The sequence below is a fragment of the Amblyomma americanum genome, chromosome 11 (assembly GCF_052857255.1).
Source record: "Amblyomma americanum isolate KBUSLIRL-KWMA chromosome 11, ASM5285725v1, whole genome shotgun sequence".
NCBI lineage: Eukaryota > Metazoa > Arthropoda > Arachnida > Ixodida > Ixodidae > Amblyomma > Amblyomma americanum.
The window spans coordinates 20,822,445-20,840,202 of NC_135507.1; the positions used below are offsets into that span (position 1 = coordinate 20,822,445).

A 17,758-nucleotide genomic window follows, 5' to 3' on the forward strand; every position below is an offset into this window, starting at 1 on the left:
CTACACTCCATCTCATAAGTTTATTACAGCACTATGGAAGTTAGAGACGTCCTCAGCTAATCAGGAGAGCACATTAAACATGACCTTCTGTGCCTCGTCGTCTGCGTGTCGTCTGCTCGCGGCGTGCACAGGTATAGTTAGAAAAGAGCATAAATGAACACTGTCACGGTAAGGCTCGATTTGAAATGCCGCTGAAACGCATGTACATTACGGAACACGCTATATTTTTATTGCACGATATCCCGTATGCATATTTTATACTTGCAGTACATTCTGCAGCGTCGGAACATCGCCTCTGCGCTCAGGCAACTTTGGTAGTGCTGCAGGGAACTGGTGCTGTTGTTTCTCAGCGTTTTTGGAATCTTTCCTCTCCTTTTCCGTGCAGATACGGCCTCGGTCTTAGCAAAAACACTCGCTTTCCCATGCGGCGAACATATTAGTAGCAATGTTATACTGAGGCGGTTCGGGTAACAGTGGGTTTCCCAGGAACTGAAATGCTTAGCTGCAGGGTAATGGGGAAGAGGGGGAGGGAGATAAGATTAAGCTATTGTTCAGATTTGGTGGCTGCGGCCTGTGCAAGACATGACAAACTTACGGTCAATTCGGAGTACTTTCAATATTCAATGAGGGGGGTCTGTCTTTGTATCGCTTATTTTTATAGCGATGGCCTTCTGTGTTTGAGCATATGTCTCGCATGCGGGAGCTGCGGGGTTAGCTCCCTCAGCGCCGCCGGGTGATTACCGGTGATACAATTGGTACAAGCTTTCCTCTGACCAGGTGCTGGCCTGACCTGGGGTGAAATGCATGGGAAATGGGTCGTCGACCTTACCCTGTGCAAAGAAAATAACTCGATCGTGCCATGGCGCTGTCCATGTGCCATAGAAAGGAGTCATCTTTTAGCAGAGTTCGAGTGCCCTGGTCTTCATTTTACGCTTTGTGCCTCAAGCTTACCTCCTTTTCAACCTGTCTCCCATAGCCTTTCTCCCTCCCTGCCAGTGAAGCCCACGATGTTGCCGCGTGTGCCCGCCCTCTCTGATCGACTGGCCCAGCTCTTGTCTGAACAAGACGCTGAATTCGACTCCGCCATCCAGGCACTGCAAAACATGCGAGCCCGTCACCGCAACCAAGTAACCCAGGTTGTCACTCGCCACCTCGATGAAGAGGCAGCCCGCACGTCTCGCCACGAGATGGTAAGGTTAGCGGATGTGCTCTCTTTTCAGTTGCTGAAATGCCGAATATGAAGCTTGGGTTTATTTGGGTTTGGTTAGTAATTAAATGTATGTACGCCCAGCTCCGATATGTATGACCAGCTCCTGGATGGCCGGGCATCAAGGCACCCTCAGCTCCGACTGTTAGCAGCGCCACCGCGCAGTATGGATGGATGGCAGCAGGGAAGATAGGAACGCCCCCTTTGAAACGGGTGGTGGCGGTTGTCGCCATGCTCAGTTTTTCTTCTTTGTTTCTTTAATGGTGTAATAAACCGGATAATGGATACTAGCACGTTCGAGTATAAGGTGTTCAATTGCTTCGACAGATTTACCACGCGCTGCACATGTGCCACATTCTTGGTTATAGTTCTTTTTATAACTTCGCGTTCTAGCTTTAGCATAGGTCACTGCCTCTTGAGTTACAATAGGACGATTCCTTCCTCTGCCTTTTCCAATTTCGGTATAGTTGTACGCTGCTTCTTTTTCATTGAATTAACGCAGTTTTTACCCTCTGCGTTCTTATACCTGTCGTTTGAAGCTACTTACTTCTCCGTGCTTGTGTCCTGCATATCTTGCTGGTTAGTTTCCTTATTGTCCTTTTCCGCAATTCCGAGTCAACGCTCTATTTGTACAAGTATTTGTATACTTTAGCTGCCCTCCTGTTGTCATCCAATTTTCTCAGGCGTTCTTCATGTAGTATTTTACTCTGAGCTTCCCGTGCTTAGAACGATGCCCAGCCCATATCCCCCTGTACTGCCTCCTTTGTGGTTTTCCCGTGGGCGTCTAGTGCCCACGGCAATACCACAAAACCACTAAGCGCCCACAGCAAACTCGGTGGCGCCCTCTGGTTTCTCTGCGCACGGTTTCAGATCACGGAGGGCGCTATGGTATAACTCTCTATTAACCGATGGCTCAAGACCGTACTTGTGGGGGTAAAGTCATACGCATATTGTCCCCGATGTGTGGCTATGAAATTAAGTGGCTATTGGTGCGGACATGTCGGATATGATTTTCGTGCGTCCGGGCATTGCTTTTCGTGCAGTCGAGTCTCGTTATAACGAAATATTTTATATAACGAAGGAATGACGATTCCCCTTGGAAGCTCGGTCAACACCGGCTGTAACGAAGTAATCGCCGAGCCCCTTTCAACTTCGCTATATCGATGTTCAGCTGTAATGCATTGCATGTGGCGCAGATAAAGAGCCTTTTCCCACTGTCTTTCTCTCTAGCGTCAGCGGTACCTGAACATGTATGCAACCGCCGATACCCTGGCCGTAATCCATGCGGACCCTGCCACAGGGAGCGGATCCCAGGTATTTCGAGAAGCGGCATCGCGCCTGAACGACATCGCAATGCCCTATCGTCTCGCGCCCGGTCTCCCGCGTAAGTGAGGCTGAGCCAAGTGTCAAGCAAATTTTGGGGCTGGGCGAAATCATTCGACGAGAATTCTTTTGATGGTGGGCTGCTCCTCTGTGAATTAGCACAGTTTCTTTGCAACAACAGACGAAACCAAATATAAGACAATGACTCTGTGGTGTGACAAGGCCTCCACGAGCGAACGCAAGAAACCGCGACCAATTTACTGCATCGGCCATTACTGCGTCGACCATTAACTGCTGGACGCTTACAAAAATTTCTTTAGAGAGTCCATAAAAAATATCCGTAGACTTCTTCAAATAAACTCTGTAGGATATAGCCTATAGACAATCCAAATCCTGTAGACATTTCATAGACAATCTATAGATTTATGGCCACTCACATTTAGTTGACATTTGTCTATAGACAGTCTATGAACTACGAATAGAGAAAAGGAAATATATGCAGGAGGGAAGCAGTCTATAAGAAGTGTATAAAAAGTTTAATAGACCATTTTTATACAAAGAACAAGGAGGTATCCAAATTGCGCTCCCCCCCCCCCCCCCCCCCCCCCACCAGAAGTGTTCTTGTCAGGCATCCCCCCTCCCCGGTGACGCTCTCTGTCGTAGGGATCGCTAGCAGTAACCAGGAGCCTCCAATGCTCAGTCGAAGAACTCGTCCCGGTGACCGGTTCTGGCTCCATGTCTGCGGTGTTTAGGCGGCGAGCGCTGGCCTTATTCAGCAAGAGCGAATCGCGTGGTTAGTCACGTGACACAGCTGGCGAGAGCAACCGGTCTGAACGGCAGTCGGCGCACCCTTGCAAAAATTTCTTTAGACTGTCTATATAAAGCCATGCACTTTTAGTAACTTTTTTCTGTACACAGTCTATAGGCCATGAATCGACAAAATGAAATATCTATAGGAAGGCAACATAGTACATACGAAGTCTATAGACAGTCTATAGACTGTTTCCACAGGGGAGAGGGCCAACTCATTGTCCTGCCACTGATGCTCACAGCATTGAATCTTACCGTACGCTTGCGCTTTAGGCTCTTGGGTTACTGGGCGCTGCTGCTGTACTATCCGGCTCATGGAGAGCGTGGTGAACTTTCTTGTGGCTACGCCTGCAATAATCCTCCACTCTGCCGTTGAAATAGACTGTCACAGGCAAGCACGATATTATATATCTGTAGGATATTTCAAAGGTTATTGGAGGGCTTGGCGGTGAGAACGAGTCGGCCGTATAGTTACAGTTCGAGAGACTTGAAAGCAGCAGTGATTTGGCTTCCCGCTTATTGCCCAACGTGAGAATTAAACGGCGCTTAGAAATATGACAAGAAACAATCCTCAGCGCCCTGCAGGCATGTGTCGTCTTTTTTGTGCCCTGATTCTGTGCGCTGTTCTTCCTCGTGTTTACGCATCAGCAAGTGACCCGATTGCGACAGGTTATCGCTTACAGCCGCTCGAATTTGTTCTCTTCCAGCTGCAGATGCGCCCATGCCAGAAGATAGTGGTGAGTCAGCGTATTCCTAAAAAGTAGTATTAAGTGATTTCTTAAAAATAATAATAAAAAGGAAGGAAAGAATTTTTGCTAGGCCCGGCATCTGCCATCGCTTCGGAAGCACCTGAGCTGGGGCAGCGGAAATAAAAGACAGCTGGCAGAATGGAGAAATGAAATGAAATTATGCATAATTTAATTTGTGTGCATGTGCACCTCTACTCCCCTTGCCCCCCCCCCCCAAAAAAAAAAAAAAACACACGCTCTGTTAGTGTGTGCGCGTGCGTTATTGTTAGATACTGTGCCATATAGGTGGCACAATTTCAAAGCATTGTTCGCAGATTGCTCAAGTTATTGTGGTTAATATTACTAACTTCTCCAAATAAAACACAATCGTTGGTGAACAGTCGTATGCACATGGATTGGCTAAGCACTTAAAATATCAGTGGTGTACAGAAGGAAAAATTAATTGGGACACCTACTTACACAATGTATTGACTACGTGGTAGCATAAGCTGTTTTTAATGCCTTTACCGGAAGTGTCTTCACTTCTCTCCAACCAATCGGAGTTATCCGGTCTTGTGACGTCATTTCCCTCCAGCGAATGGGCAAGTTTTATGTCCGACCATGGAGGAAGGAAGGAACCCAGGAGAGGTGGTTATGTCACATTTTTTGAAGCTGGCCGTGAAGGCGGCCCCTTGACCCCTCCCCCCACTTCTTCGCCGGCTCAGCGCGCTTGCGCATGCGCGGCAAAGAATGCAGCAGACGACGCCGCTGCGCCCAGCGTTACTATTGGCTGCACCGTCGGCCAAAGACTCCCAGTAGTCCTTGCAAAAGCACGTGACTTCCGGCATACTTCTCGTCGTGCAGCTCGGGTTGCGTGGGCTTCTCCTGAGTTTTCCTTCCGCCATCTGTCCGACACATTTTCTTTATGAGCGCTTTTAATTGTCATCTCATAACAACCAAATAGCCCAATACACTTCCTGCGGGACTTAACTGGAAGAACGGGTGAAAGAGAGCGGATAATGTTATGGGCATTTGCATAGCGCTCATAATGTTTTGTTCTGGCGGTATTCTATACCAGCGTGTGTTTGAGAGAAGGGAATGTTATTATTTTCTTTCTTCAGTGAAGCCGCTCATTCCAATTATCGGCGAGATCCGCCGATTCGCCTATTCTCTGTACACCGCGCCGCCAGAGGAAGACGTTAGTCTCTACCATAGGCGGCTTCGGCTCAATCTGGATCTATTCTTGACCCACCCGCTAAGATAAGCGTACGAAAAAAGTGAGTACTGCGCACGTTATCAGCGTGTTTATTACACATTTACCAATTTGGCCTATATAACTCTTGCCATGATATCCATGATTGTGAAATTCGGTATCTTGGTTCAACACAGTGATTCGTTTTGTCATTTTGGCGGTAGGCGCATGGGCTGCTGGCTGCCTTGTGTGAGCAATTTAACCTTGTTTTCCAATAAACTTCAGTTGATAGTAGCGCTTGTCCTTCGTGTCTTTATATTTGTGTCCCGTTTCTCATGCAGCGCTTTCGAAAGTTTTCAAAGATGTACCAACTAGCTCAATTGTCCATGTGTTTATTACAGTCTCTGTCCTCTTGTATTACAGCTTTTGGGTGCGTGGCAAAACCGACTCGCTCTATTTGTCGACTTGTTGTGAAGCTGGTTCACATAGAAGCCTACTTCATTAAAAAGGAAGCTGAAAAGTGCGTGAGCCCTCGTTCCTTGGCCTTATCACGGAAAGAAGTTGTCATTCCTGGATGCTTGTTCCCGCGAAATACACATGCGACAACTCTCACTCGTGTTGCGTTTTACGAATTGTTTCCGCCCCTATTTGTGTATCCTCCTGCACTAAAGAATTGGTTAATAATGAAACATCAACTCGCTCAACTTTCAGCATTGCTTGAAGTCCAATCCATCGATCTGACATGACCATTAATTTCCCTCCCACTATTTATCTAGGCTGCACAAACTTGGAACCTTCTTTTAAGGCGAAAGCCTTTCTTGCCTCGTCAGTGTGCGCAAGACCTGTCCGCAGGAAACGTGTGCAAGAAGTGTGCATGAAAGAAAAAGCAATGTCCACAAAGATGGGATTCGCACCCGCGCGGACAGAGCCCAATTGATTAGCAGTCCGTCGCCTTCACCCATCGGCCATCCAGTCCGACGAAACGAGTGTGTTTTAGAAGGCACATGTCGTAACTTGAAACCGGATATAACGAATACACCGCATGTAACGAGGGTGTAGTATGTCGTAACTTGAAAGTGAAACTAATTCGAGAAGCGTGAGGCGATTGTGTTGAGCTAGAGAGCTTAACAGGACGACAGAAAGGATTGCGCCTTGAAGCACGTAAGGTGACTAAAGTGCTTCCCTGAATTTTTTCTTGCCTGATAGCTGATAGCAACTACTGCTGATATTGCTGCCGATCGGCATGGCATGTCGCAGGTCACCGGCCGGCCTTCTCGTGTGCATCTGTATATCGCTCGTCTCCGCTTTCTCCGCCTGGCGTTCGGCAGGATATTCAGCGTATTCGTACACGTAACCCTGTTTTTCTACGCCTCCCATGGTCTCCTTCTCGAGCCTCGTCCTGCTTTGATCTTTCTTGGCAGGCTTCCACAGGAAAACGCCCTCGTCGGTCACCTTCGACGTCTATGCGCTTTTGATTAGTCGTCAGGTCTGCTGCAGGGTTCGTCTGCAAGCGTGCACGTCGGAGGGCAGGGCCTCGATGTTCCGTCGTCTACGAAGCCGCGAGGTGTTTTGTTCCACCGGAAAGCCTAAAAGGTGGTTTGTTCGAAGCCTTATCAATAAACATCGGCCTTGTCCACCTTCGACTCTCCGATTGTCATGTCTTCGATAACAGCAGATACGAACGGACCACAGACAAACGATACAGAGTACGCGTCTTCGTACTTTTGATGATGGCAGGTTGGATGGCATGAGCAGGGTCATTGGAGCAGGGTGGTGGACGGTGATACAGTATGAGTGCTCTCTTCTGATTGAAACTGTCTGGCTGGGTTCATCACTATAGAGAATCTCTTTAAAGCCACTCTACTTTTCCTTCAAATCAGATGCAAAAGTAAGGTGCGGCCGCGAAACCACCTTAATATAGAACAGTTATTTCATGGGTATCCTGGTCAGCTAGGCGGGTGCTCTATGGAAGCAAGCGGAGATAATGAAAACAAATTCCAGGCGTTACAACCTGTCTGGAACTTACTCGAATACCTCATTCCTCGTCTCTATATATCACCGAATTTGGGCGCAAGCTTGCGTAGCTGATAGTCGGCGATATCGCTTATCGGTACAGAACGGTACAATCGCAAGCAGTTTCACCAGGCCACCGCCGTCGCGATGCACACTACGCTGGATGTGCGTTCTCACTAATACTTAAAGCTGGTAAAACATAAACAAAGCGAACAAGGGAGGGGGGAGGGTGGGAAGCCCCGGGGTGCTTAACCTATGTTTCGACAAAAGGCAGACATTCGACAAAATTTGGCTATTTCCACTAGTTACGTGCACTGGAGGGGTTGCCTTGCCTGCATGTCTCACGAAGACGTGCGTATATTGGCCCGCTCTAGCCAAAATTAGCCACAGCGCTGGGAGTAATCACGTTCTAAAAAATTCTAAAACCTTATATGGCTATAACTAACGGCCGGCTACAAATCGTTAATTGCAATCAGTCGTCTATCGGTGATACGGTTTATCTTAACAAGATCGACAGCAGATTTTGTATACCAATTTGATAAAAGCCAATCAAACCATACTCATGCATGCAAACAAGGTAGGGGAGCACTGTGACAATATTGGGGCATCAAGACTCGCAGTTATGCTGCCCTTTAAAACGAGCACTGCTCGGAACTCGAGATTGGAGAACGGGATTGTGGGTGGATTGGGTGCGTATAAAGGCACATAGGCAGACGGGGACGCGGAGCGAGTAGAACGGATTTTGGTTCTTAAGTGGTAACCCAAGGCTCATGGGAGAGATGGGTCGAATGACACACTTAGCGCCGCACTCCCAAGCTGGTACAGGACATTGACAATAGGCGGCGGGACATGCGGTCGCAGGTAAGTGCATATGGCACCCGCTAGAGCAGAGGGGACTCCAGGCCCACATCCGATGGTATCTGCTGCAGTTAGCTGGTGACCTCATCTGCTCCAGCGACACCAGCTCTCGGAGACATTATAAAGTCGCTTCGGCATCCACGGTAGAGTCGCTGCCCAGGTAGCAGCCGAGCACGGAGACATTGTAAGCACAGTGAGACGCTGCAGCTGCAAAAGCTTCAGAGGAGGGCATGTGAGCAACGAGGAGCACGTAGAGGTATATAGCCACAGTTCCCTAAGGTCGGACAGCAGCACTGGTAAATCGTATACACTCATAGGCGCGCGGACGCAGCATGGTGGAACGTCGCGCGAGCCGGGGAAGATCGCCGAGGAACCACTACACAGCGATGGTGCGAAGAAGTGTGCCCGCTCGATGGTCGCTACACGACGGGAAGGTCGAACAGAGTAAAACAGTCAGTTGGGTGCAGCGGTGGCGCGAAGGGATGAACGCGCGATATCCATCGTGCAGCGAAGGAACTGCACGAGGGACAAAGGAGCCAATGGTGTAACCTTGCTTCAGCAGCGACTCGGATAGGGCTGCAGACACGCGAAGGTTCTCACGAAGACCACTGCAGGACGAGTACCGGGCGGGCGACGATGGGAGGTCCACAGGGTACTCACGCATATATGCGGTGGCGCGAAGAGCAGGGCGAGCGCAAGAAGGCACAAGCAATGGCCGTCGTGCAGCGGAGAAGCCAGACGAGCGACGAGGGATCTGCTGCTGAAAAACGGCCGTGTTACGGTAAGGGTTAAGTGCGAACACAGGCGCCCGCAAAGTTAGCACCACGATGAGGAATCTGAAAATCATGAATCAAGTTTGGTGCAGGAATTCTAACCACAAATACAACAAAAAGAAGAGCGCGCGTCGTTTCAGGCATGCAAAGGAACTGTGGAGGCAGCAAAAATAGTGGGGCCGCCACCGCCTGCCAGCATCAAGACAGGCAACAGCCGACTGAGTGAGAAAAACGCCGAGCTCAAACAGCCAGCCAGAATTAGATGCGCCTTTCTGCAGATGCGTCCGTCGTATAAACTTAAAGAGGGCAGTAATTGAACCCGCCCTCAACACCGTACGTACACCACAAGAAGGCCGCCAAAACTGAATGCTTTCGCGCAAAATTTCTGTCGTCTATAAGACGTCTTAAGCAGGGCTAACACAGAACCAGCCTTCTGCCCTGTGTCGATACTCAGGCCGGAAAGCCCGCCAAAATAAGACGCCTTTCCCGCCAAAGCTTCAGTCGGCTTTAAGACGCCCTTGAAGAAGGCAGAGATAGGCCCATCTTCTAAATTTTTCTTTTAAGCGTACAGCTTGGACAGGTCGAATCCCGGCGGTAAAAGACGTCTTCAATGCGTTTATTTCGGTCTAAAATCCATTTTATCTCTGAAATAAACGTTTTGAAGACCTTGCGTGCTACCTGGAATATAGTGGTGAAAGTGTGACCGCAATAACGAAAAAAATCCATAAACTGTGCGCAACACGCTTTTGTGAATTATTAAAAAAAAACATTTTCGAACACGTTTAACGTGTTGTGTCCTCTCTTCTCTGTCCCGTCTGTCGCGCTGTTATGGATCATCGTAAGCACCAACTCGCTCAACAAATGGTATTGTCGAAAATCATGCGGTTGTTTTCACTTGCAATTAATTGAAATTTGCCGGGCAAGTTGTTTTCTAAATAGAAAGACACGATAGAGCATTGGCTCGGATTTCAACTCGCAAACACTTTAACTGCCCGAAAATGTCCCTACCGGTTCCTTTTTTCGGTGCTCGGTTGGCTGGGTATCGAAAAAGCTGTTAGCATAGGCAAAGAAAAAAGAGACGACGAACCTTGCATGCTCATGTATTGTGCACTGGGAAACTGTTTTGGCAGCTACGTGCGCAAAGAAAAGGAAAAAAAGCGAAAAAAAGCCTGAAGACAAGGTTCTCGACGGTGGCACCGGATGGCGCCACCGGTACGCGCGACGGCGCGACGCCAGAAAGTGCCTTTCTTGCCTACTTTTCGGCCAGGTAAGGGAGCTATCGCGGTAGGCCTAAAAAGCTGCGATCCCGAAATAATCGTTCCTCGTGGGATGCTTCGCAATGACCGCCAAGATCGCGTGCATCTTCTTCAACGCACGCCGCAAGGCAACGAGGTGACGGGCCGGCCGGACTGCCGCGGGCAGCGATGAAGCGTCGCCTCCGATCGACGACCCGCCGCAGCGAGGTTCGACAGCAAACCGTCGGAGCCGCCATGGGTTGGATTCCTGTCGTGGATAGGCCGCCGTGTGTGCTGTGCTTGTGCTTCGGCAGTGCTTGGCGCCTGTGAACCGTCTCCGCGAGTCGCGTCCGCACGGGCCTGTCGAGCGGCCGTGCGAATGCTGATGAAAACTTGAGTCAACGCACCCGTTCGCGCCATTTGCGGCTGGGGGAAATAGGCAGTGTTTCTTTCTTGCCTTTTTTATTTTTTTTCCCTTCGCAACTCCCCCCCTCCTGCGTGAGTCCCTTCTTCTTGTGCTGTTGTGGACAACATCGCTGATCTCCTCCCAAAAGCGCTGCCCAAATCACATGGCAACAACATGACTGATCAAGCATGGATGTCCCGATCAGTGATTCAGAGAAACTGTGCACCACGCTTAGGTGACTTTCGGAGAAGATGCCAAGGAAGTTCAAAACACAAGGTCAGCACTCAATCTTTTTTGGCGGCGCGCGTTTCCGATCTCCAGCTTTTGGCAGCATCGACTGTGGTGCAGGGGGGGATTGATCTTGATCGGACACACAATAATGGTGGCGCCTCGCCGCCGCGTCCCGTCAGGTTCACGGGTTCGTGACCCGCCGCGAAGCAAAATGCCGCCGCGTTTTCGGCAGCCCCCCACCTCCTCGGGTGCCAGCCGCCGCGGCCGCGCGTTTTGTTTACAGCGGCTTTTGTGAACGAACGCCGAAGACGCGGAGCATGGTGTTTCACGCGGTCGGATCCTACCTCCCGCATACCCCCCAGAAAAGAACGTGTGGCACTGTACAAATGCTATGCTGTCTGACGCCTTCAGATCTCCCCTGCTTGTGACGTGGAGAAAATCGCCAGCGGCTGCCGAATGCAGGCTGCGAGGGGCCAGAACTCAGAAGTCGTACTACTACGTGCTTGCTCGCTGGCCCGCCGAATCTTGCACCATAGCGCGTAGTAGTAGCGCGCGTGGCCCACGGTCGATGTGCACCGTACGTGTACCGGGTGTATGGTGGGCATGTGTACTACGAATGCCGGCAAAGCACGTGACAGCGGTTTTAGCGGTCGGTAGGGCCTTTCCGCCGCCCGTGTCATTGTAACGCTTGAACGAGCAAGCCGTTCTGTCGGCGGCTTATGTGATGCGAAGTAGTTGCATAGTTTTTCCGTGTGCGCGTCGTTACCTGATACGGGCTCGGTAACTGAACAGCTTTCAGCATTGAAGAGCAAGTAGCGTTTTTACGCGCATAGCGCCTCTACCCCACCAGTGACGAGCTGCAGCAAAGTTAATTTCGCTTTACTGCTTAGGTGAGCCAATCTCCCAGGTTGAAGGAACACGTCATAAGATGATGGCAATGCTTATGGCCAAAAAGGTGATCCAAGGATGGTTATGGGCTGTATGAACACAGAAAGCAAACCTGTGAAGTTATGCCATTTTTGACACAATTCGATTGCTGAATGCAGTGTTACGTAGTGTACGGCAGCCTGCAGGCAATAGCCGCTGGTGCCGTTCACATCGTCATATTGACAGCTGCTGTTCTTTTAGCAGTGGTCAAGTGCTGCGGGGCCGTCTTGTTCAGCTTGAGCACCTAAGTGAGCCATGCTAGTAAGATACCTTATAACGTCCAGACAGCAGTGCGAAATTTCTCATCTTGCGATCTTTATTGTTATTCTGATTATCGCAAGGGGGTGGTAAAAAAAACTGGGTTGAGCATGGTTTTTCTATCTAATATTTCTTGCTTGGAGGGGGCAACTGCCCCTCCCCCATAAATCTACCCCTGGCAGAGAGTTTGTATTTTGACTTGGCCCGGCATAACAGCTCAAAGTATGAGCTTTCTTCAAGCTTAGCAGTTCTCAGCACTTAGCTGTAACAGTGCGGAGAATACTGTCCTCCAGGTCAAGCCAAAGGAATGAGATTTGCTTAGGAACAGGACAGTCCCTTTCTTGTTTCTTTACTGAACCCATTCTTTGTACCATAACCATGAGTGAACTTCAATTGAGTATGAATAGCAACTTATTGACGAAATGAAATTACAGCTGGAGGTTGCAGCGTCAACATATTGGAGCTTGACAAACAACTCAAAGAGCGCAATTGCAACAGCCAGTCATGTTGACAGCAGTGCAGATTGTGTCATTGAGAGAAATCGTAGTGAAACGGAGGCAGTGACAAGTCTATGGGGCCAGGGAGTGCCAACTGTGCAGATTTCAGAGTGGATCTCTCAATTGTTTAATATTTGAGAGATTTGTTTGCGTGAAATGTTATTGGGTAAAGCTTTCGTGCATCCAGTTGCGGTAGGTTAAGGATTTGCATGCTGAATGGGGTGAGTGAGCATTCAGAAATGGCATAAATGACTGGGAATTATGTAAGAACAATTTCGTTTTCTCTCGCGGCGTTGTTACTGAGACGACTTTTCTGCTTCCAGTGGTTCTAACTTTTGAATACAGTAGGGATTTCAGAAGTGGTGCGACTAAAGTGCTTGCTGGCATTAATTGCTTTGGCAGCTTGAACTCACTGACAATTGTTTTCTGCAAGCATGCTCATTCGGACGTCATGAAAAATGATCTATTCAATCGGATTGTGTATAATTGTTTTTAGCCTGCTTGGCACCTCCCGACCTTTTCGTTACCTCTGTGATTCCTAAGGTATGCTCTGAGCACTTTGAGTGTGGAAGCGATGTGTCAATTCTCTAATTGTGAAGTTCAAATGAAGACATAAATTGGTTCAAATTTAATTAATCAGTATGTCCTTAGAGTGGTGTCTAATACAGTGTTGTTACCAGTTTCAGTGCCAAAATCCTGCATTGCTACTTCTATTAAGTGTCCTTGCTACATTGCAGTATGTTCACTAGTACCTGCTAGTGACAGAATCGGTCAGAAGTTCAGTGCCACAAGCAAACCGGATCACTTTTGTGTGTAGCATGCCCAGATGATTACATTCATTAGATTGTTTTTTAGCCACAATTTTAAGTGATGGTCTCGAGGCTCTAGGGCGTTTTTGATTTCAGGTTTCTGGTTGTGTATTTTGGCAGCTTGTTTTTGGCAGTACCAGGCATTTCATTATAACGTAGTAGTGTTGTCAGAAGGAGATTTATGGACTGCGGATTGCAAAGTTCTTTGTTTACAGGCTTGCAAGATTGCTATCTTCCCTTTCTTTTAGGCGTACTTTTTGCCAGATGGAATTTTTTAGGTGCAACTGGGAGCTGGTGCTAGTCGGGTGGTCAGAGTACACTGAGCAGTTGTTTGGAACTGTCAGGAGTAAACCCAGAAGTAAATTTTGTGGGAATGTATAATTCACATAATTTAAATGGCCACGTTTTATGTTATCGTGAACAGTTATTAAGAATTGGCATCTCTGTTATTATTCAAGTCAATTTAGCCCAAATCAGTTCCTGAAAAACGTACCAAAATTGCCACATTTTTGGCGAAAATGTCCGTTGGCAGGCTTAAAACATGCGCTAAAGGGACGAAATTCACCTTTCATGGACAGCTACTGCCCTGCAATGTTGAAAATTGTAGCCATTGCAATCGCTGACAGTAACTTGTCTTTGGGGGTGGCAGCACAACATCGATCCTGACGAGTGTGACTTGTCATTGGGGATATTGGTACGATCTCCCATGACAGGTACAGCTCGGGGTTGGTGGTTAAAGGGTTATTGTCGTATAACACCACAGTGTTCCTACATTATTAAATTCATCTTTCTGGAAGGTATGTTATGTGTAACATGAATCTCGGCATTAATATGTTAGTGTGTGGGAATGCTATGTATAGAACTGGTACCTGACAGTTTGTTAATGACAGAATGGTTTCCAAGGGAAAAGAGACACAGCTAGGGGCAACAGAAGCTCAGGCTGAGTCTCAGTGGAGACAAGGTAATTGGCTGGGTTATAGTGGCCGCACCTGGGTTAAGACTGAGTTGATTGCTGATCATCATGGGAGAAGCCTTTGTCCAAAAGTGGGCTTCATCGTTGATAATGGTGATTATCTGTAGATAGATATTGGAAATGATTTTTGCTTTAAGGTGCTAGCTAATGAATGGTAATTGGTGGGCTGATTTATTTGTAGGCACCATCCAGCAAGTGGAAGGAAAAGCACGGGTAGAGCATGTATATATTGTTAAGGCATCAGAACAATATATTTCATTCATTTGGTTAATTATCACTGTTACGCTGTCTTTTTCCATTGGCACTGTAGCTGTGACGGGACATCAGTGTCCTTCCTCAAGAAGCTTTGTCTTTGGCGATCAGCTAGTACAGTACTAAGTCGCCGCCTTGTGTTGCAGGCAATGTTCTTGTGAATGGAACATCTTCATATTTGTCCTGCACTAGCTTTCTCCTGCAAGACTACAGGAGCAGTTACGGTGATAAATTCTCACAGAAGTTTGTTAGCAGTAATAATGTGGGCAAGGATAAACAGCACAAGCTCTTCTATAAACAGAACAAGCTCTTCTGATTTAAATGCAGTTGCTTCTCTCTTGACACATATCAAGACACAGTTTGAGTCCTGTAGTAAGGAAGCAAGCAAGAGTAGCAGATCGGGCTAGTTGGTAATTGTCTCTGTTCGCGCTGTATCGCGTAAGGAAGCAAATTGGGCTAGTTGGTGGTGGCTCAAGACTGAAAGAATGTTACTGCGCTACAGGGCGTTAACATAACAGGAAATGTGCAGACTCTCAGCTAACTTTATTCGGACACTCAGAAGAAATATTTTAGAATATGAAGGAATAAAGTTAGTTGAAATAGGATTCTGGTGTGGGCTAGTTGGTTCACACTTTCTACAACACAGATTGACAGCACCCTTGCTGTGTTTCGTGTTTCTTCTCGTCCTCGTTCCGTTGCGCTGTGTCAATCTGTGTCGTAGAAAGTTAGTTGAGAAGCTATGCATGTCCTGTTCATTTCATGGTCGTGTTAGCATCCTGTACCACAGTAATGTTCTTTCAGTCGTAAGTGTGGGCCCACCTATAACTGTACCAGCAATACCAACCAGCGTGTTTGTGCGGCAAGTTGTGTTGATGTGTGCTCCATTGATGTGTGCTCCATTAGAAGGTACCTGTAGTTTAAACCTGAGTAATCATTCTGTGTTCCATTTCTTGCATCAGCTTAATATTCAAAGCAGCTGATTGACCAGCCAGTCTGAGGAATGAGAGGTGCTCTGAAAATTGTACAGGACAAGCTTACAATGGGTCCGTTGTGTGGAACCGGTTACACTTGGCTTACTGGAAGTGAAGTGATACAGGCTCATCATTTGTATGACGTTTGGTTTGCCCGATTTCCAATGCAGATTTGTTGGTCCCGTTGTCACATCATTTATTTGCATATGAGTAATTTTGTTTAGGAAAAATGAAGATGTGGTTCACTGTTCAGGTTTGATCTGAGAACAGTTGACTGATGTCAACTGCTGTTCACTCTAGTTTATGCATGTCGTCAACATGGTTCAAGTGCAGGGTCATATAATTGCACGGGTTTACCGTGCAACAGGCACTTAGTTCACTGCCCATCACTACTTCATCGAATGTGATATCAGCCTTGGTTTCTTATGTACTTGACTGTCTAGCTACGAGCTCCTGAATAAGGGATCAGTATTATGCATTGAGGTCTTCCAGGGTGTCATTCTACCTCTGTGGTTTGTTTCTAGAATTCCAGCTACACCCTTATGGAAATGGGAACCTTTGTCATTGTGGTTGTAGGGCCCAGTCTCTCGTGTTGCACTGCACTCGATAGAATGTCGAAGTAGTAATGACAGTAATTATGCCATTTTTATTTGAGAGGTAGGAGAAAATGTAGGTCTGCAAAGGTTTCCAGTCTTGGTGCATTGGTTTGAGATCACAGACTATGCAGAAGTGAATAAAGGAAACCAAGCAGACTGATGGTCATAATTATGTGCTAAGCTTGTGAAAAAGACCTGCTGTGGTGGCCGAGTGTTTAGTGTGCTTGGCTGCTGATCCCGAGAACAAAGGTTCAATCGTGGCTGCAGCGGCCGCATTTTGACAGAGTTGGAATGCAAAAGGCACCTTTATACTGGGTAACATCAGTGAATGTTGAAGAACCCCAGGTGATTGAAATTTGTCCAGAGCTGTCTACAACAGTGCCCCTCTTTCTTCCTTATTTCACTTCATTCTCTCCCAGCATAGTTTGGGTGTCCACTGAGTAGTGAGGCATTAACTACAAGCCTTTACTTTCCTCTAAACCTTTCTTTTTTTCACTTGAGAAAGTGCAAGCTATAGTATTTGAGAGTGTAGCTGACTGTGTTTTTTAAGTGAGTAACACAAAGCGACACTGACTCTAAGATATGCACTGTATTGAAGGAGGCATTTTTTGACAGTGGAATCTTAGCATGGTGACATTGTTTAGTTTAGTTTAGTTTATGGTGGTTTAATGTCCCCAAGTGACTCGGGCTATGAGAGACGCTGTAGTGAAGGGCTTCGGAAATTTCGACCACCTGGGGTTCTTTAACGTGCACTGACATCGCACAGTACACGGGCCTCTAGAATTTTGCCTCCATCGAAATTCGACCGCCGCCGCCGCGGTGACATTGTATAGTGGCACCTGTGTCACCCGGGTTTGCTTAGAAGTTTGAGCAAATGCCTTCTGACCCTTGTTTGCCCTGTTTCCCTGGTCTCTCTTCCAGATGGGAATCCGTCTGAAGCCATCCGGGGCCTCTGGGAGGGAGCATACGTGTCACAATTTGTGCGTCTCTTTCAGCGCAAATTTGGATTTCAAAGCCTAACAACTCAGGTGAGTCGTGCCAGCCTTTGCTACTCTCTCTCCAATTTTCCCTACCTGGTAGCACTTCGGAAGATCAAATTAGTGGATCATTTGCTGCAATGCAGATTTAGACGGGGAGTCTTGACTGCCACGACTTGCAGAGATGTCACCCTGCTGACAGCACCTCTGGTCGTAGTTCTGGTGCTCGTTATATACCAGTAATTTTGGTATGTTAACAGCTCTTGCACTGCTTGAAAAGATGTAAACGCAGATGTCAAGAAGTGTGAGAGTGACACACTTTTAGATGCGCCAGCAACTTTGATTCATTGGCACCTAAGGCTCACAGAGTCTGCACATTGTGGATGTTCATGTAGGTGTGTTGGTGCATGCTCGTGGTTTCATTGTATGCATGAGACTACCTCTGTAAACTATCGAACTCATGCTGCAGAGCTTTCAACCTGATGTTCATGACTTAAGGTGACATTGGCACCTGCGGTTGAAAGTGTGTACCTCACCATTTATTTCTCTGTTCCGTTAGCTTAGTGTGTTCAGGATCTGCGTCTTACGACACCCATCACTGGTAGCCACGTTTTGTGGCAATTTTTCTCAGCTCGATGGGTTTCAGGCGGTTGTATGATTCTTGTGACTTTGAAAGCTTGCAACCCATACCATTTTTTGATGACCGTGGTTGTTGTGAAAGA

The 17,758-nt window shown here is 47.6% G+C and overlaps 1 protein-coding gene across 1 annotated transcript in view; it reads left to right on the plus strand.

The window, feature by feature from the left end:
* The first annotated feature begins 10,112 nt into the window (after positions 1-10,112).
* LOC144110563 (uncharacterized) overlaps positions 10,113-17,758 on the plus strand; it is a 146,265-nt gene continuing 138,619 nt past the window's right edge. Inside the window, exons 1-2 of the mRNA XM_077643572.1 lie at positions 10,113-10,821; positions 16,981-17,087. Coding sequence (XP_077499698.1) covers positions 10,797-10,821; positions 16,981-17,087 — 132 coding nt within the window. The 5' untranslated portion in view covers positions 10,113-10,796. The remainder of the gene's footprint in view (positions 10,822-16,980; positions 17,088-17,758) is intronic.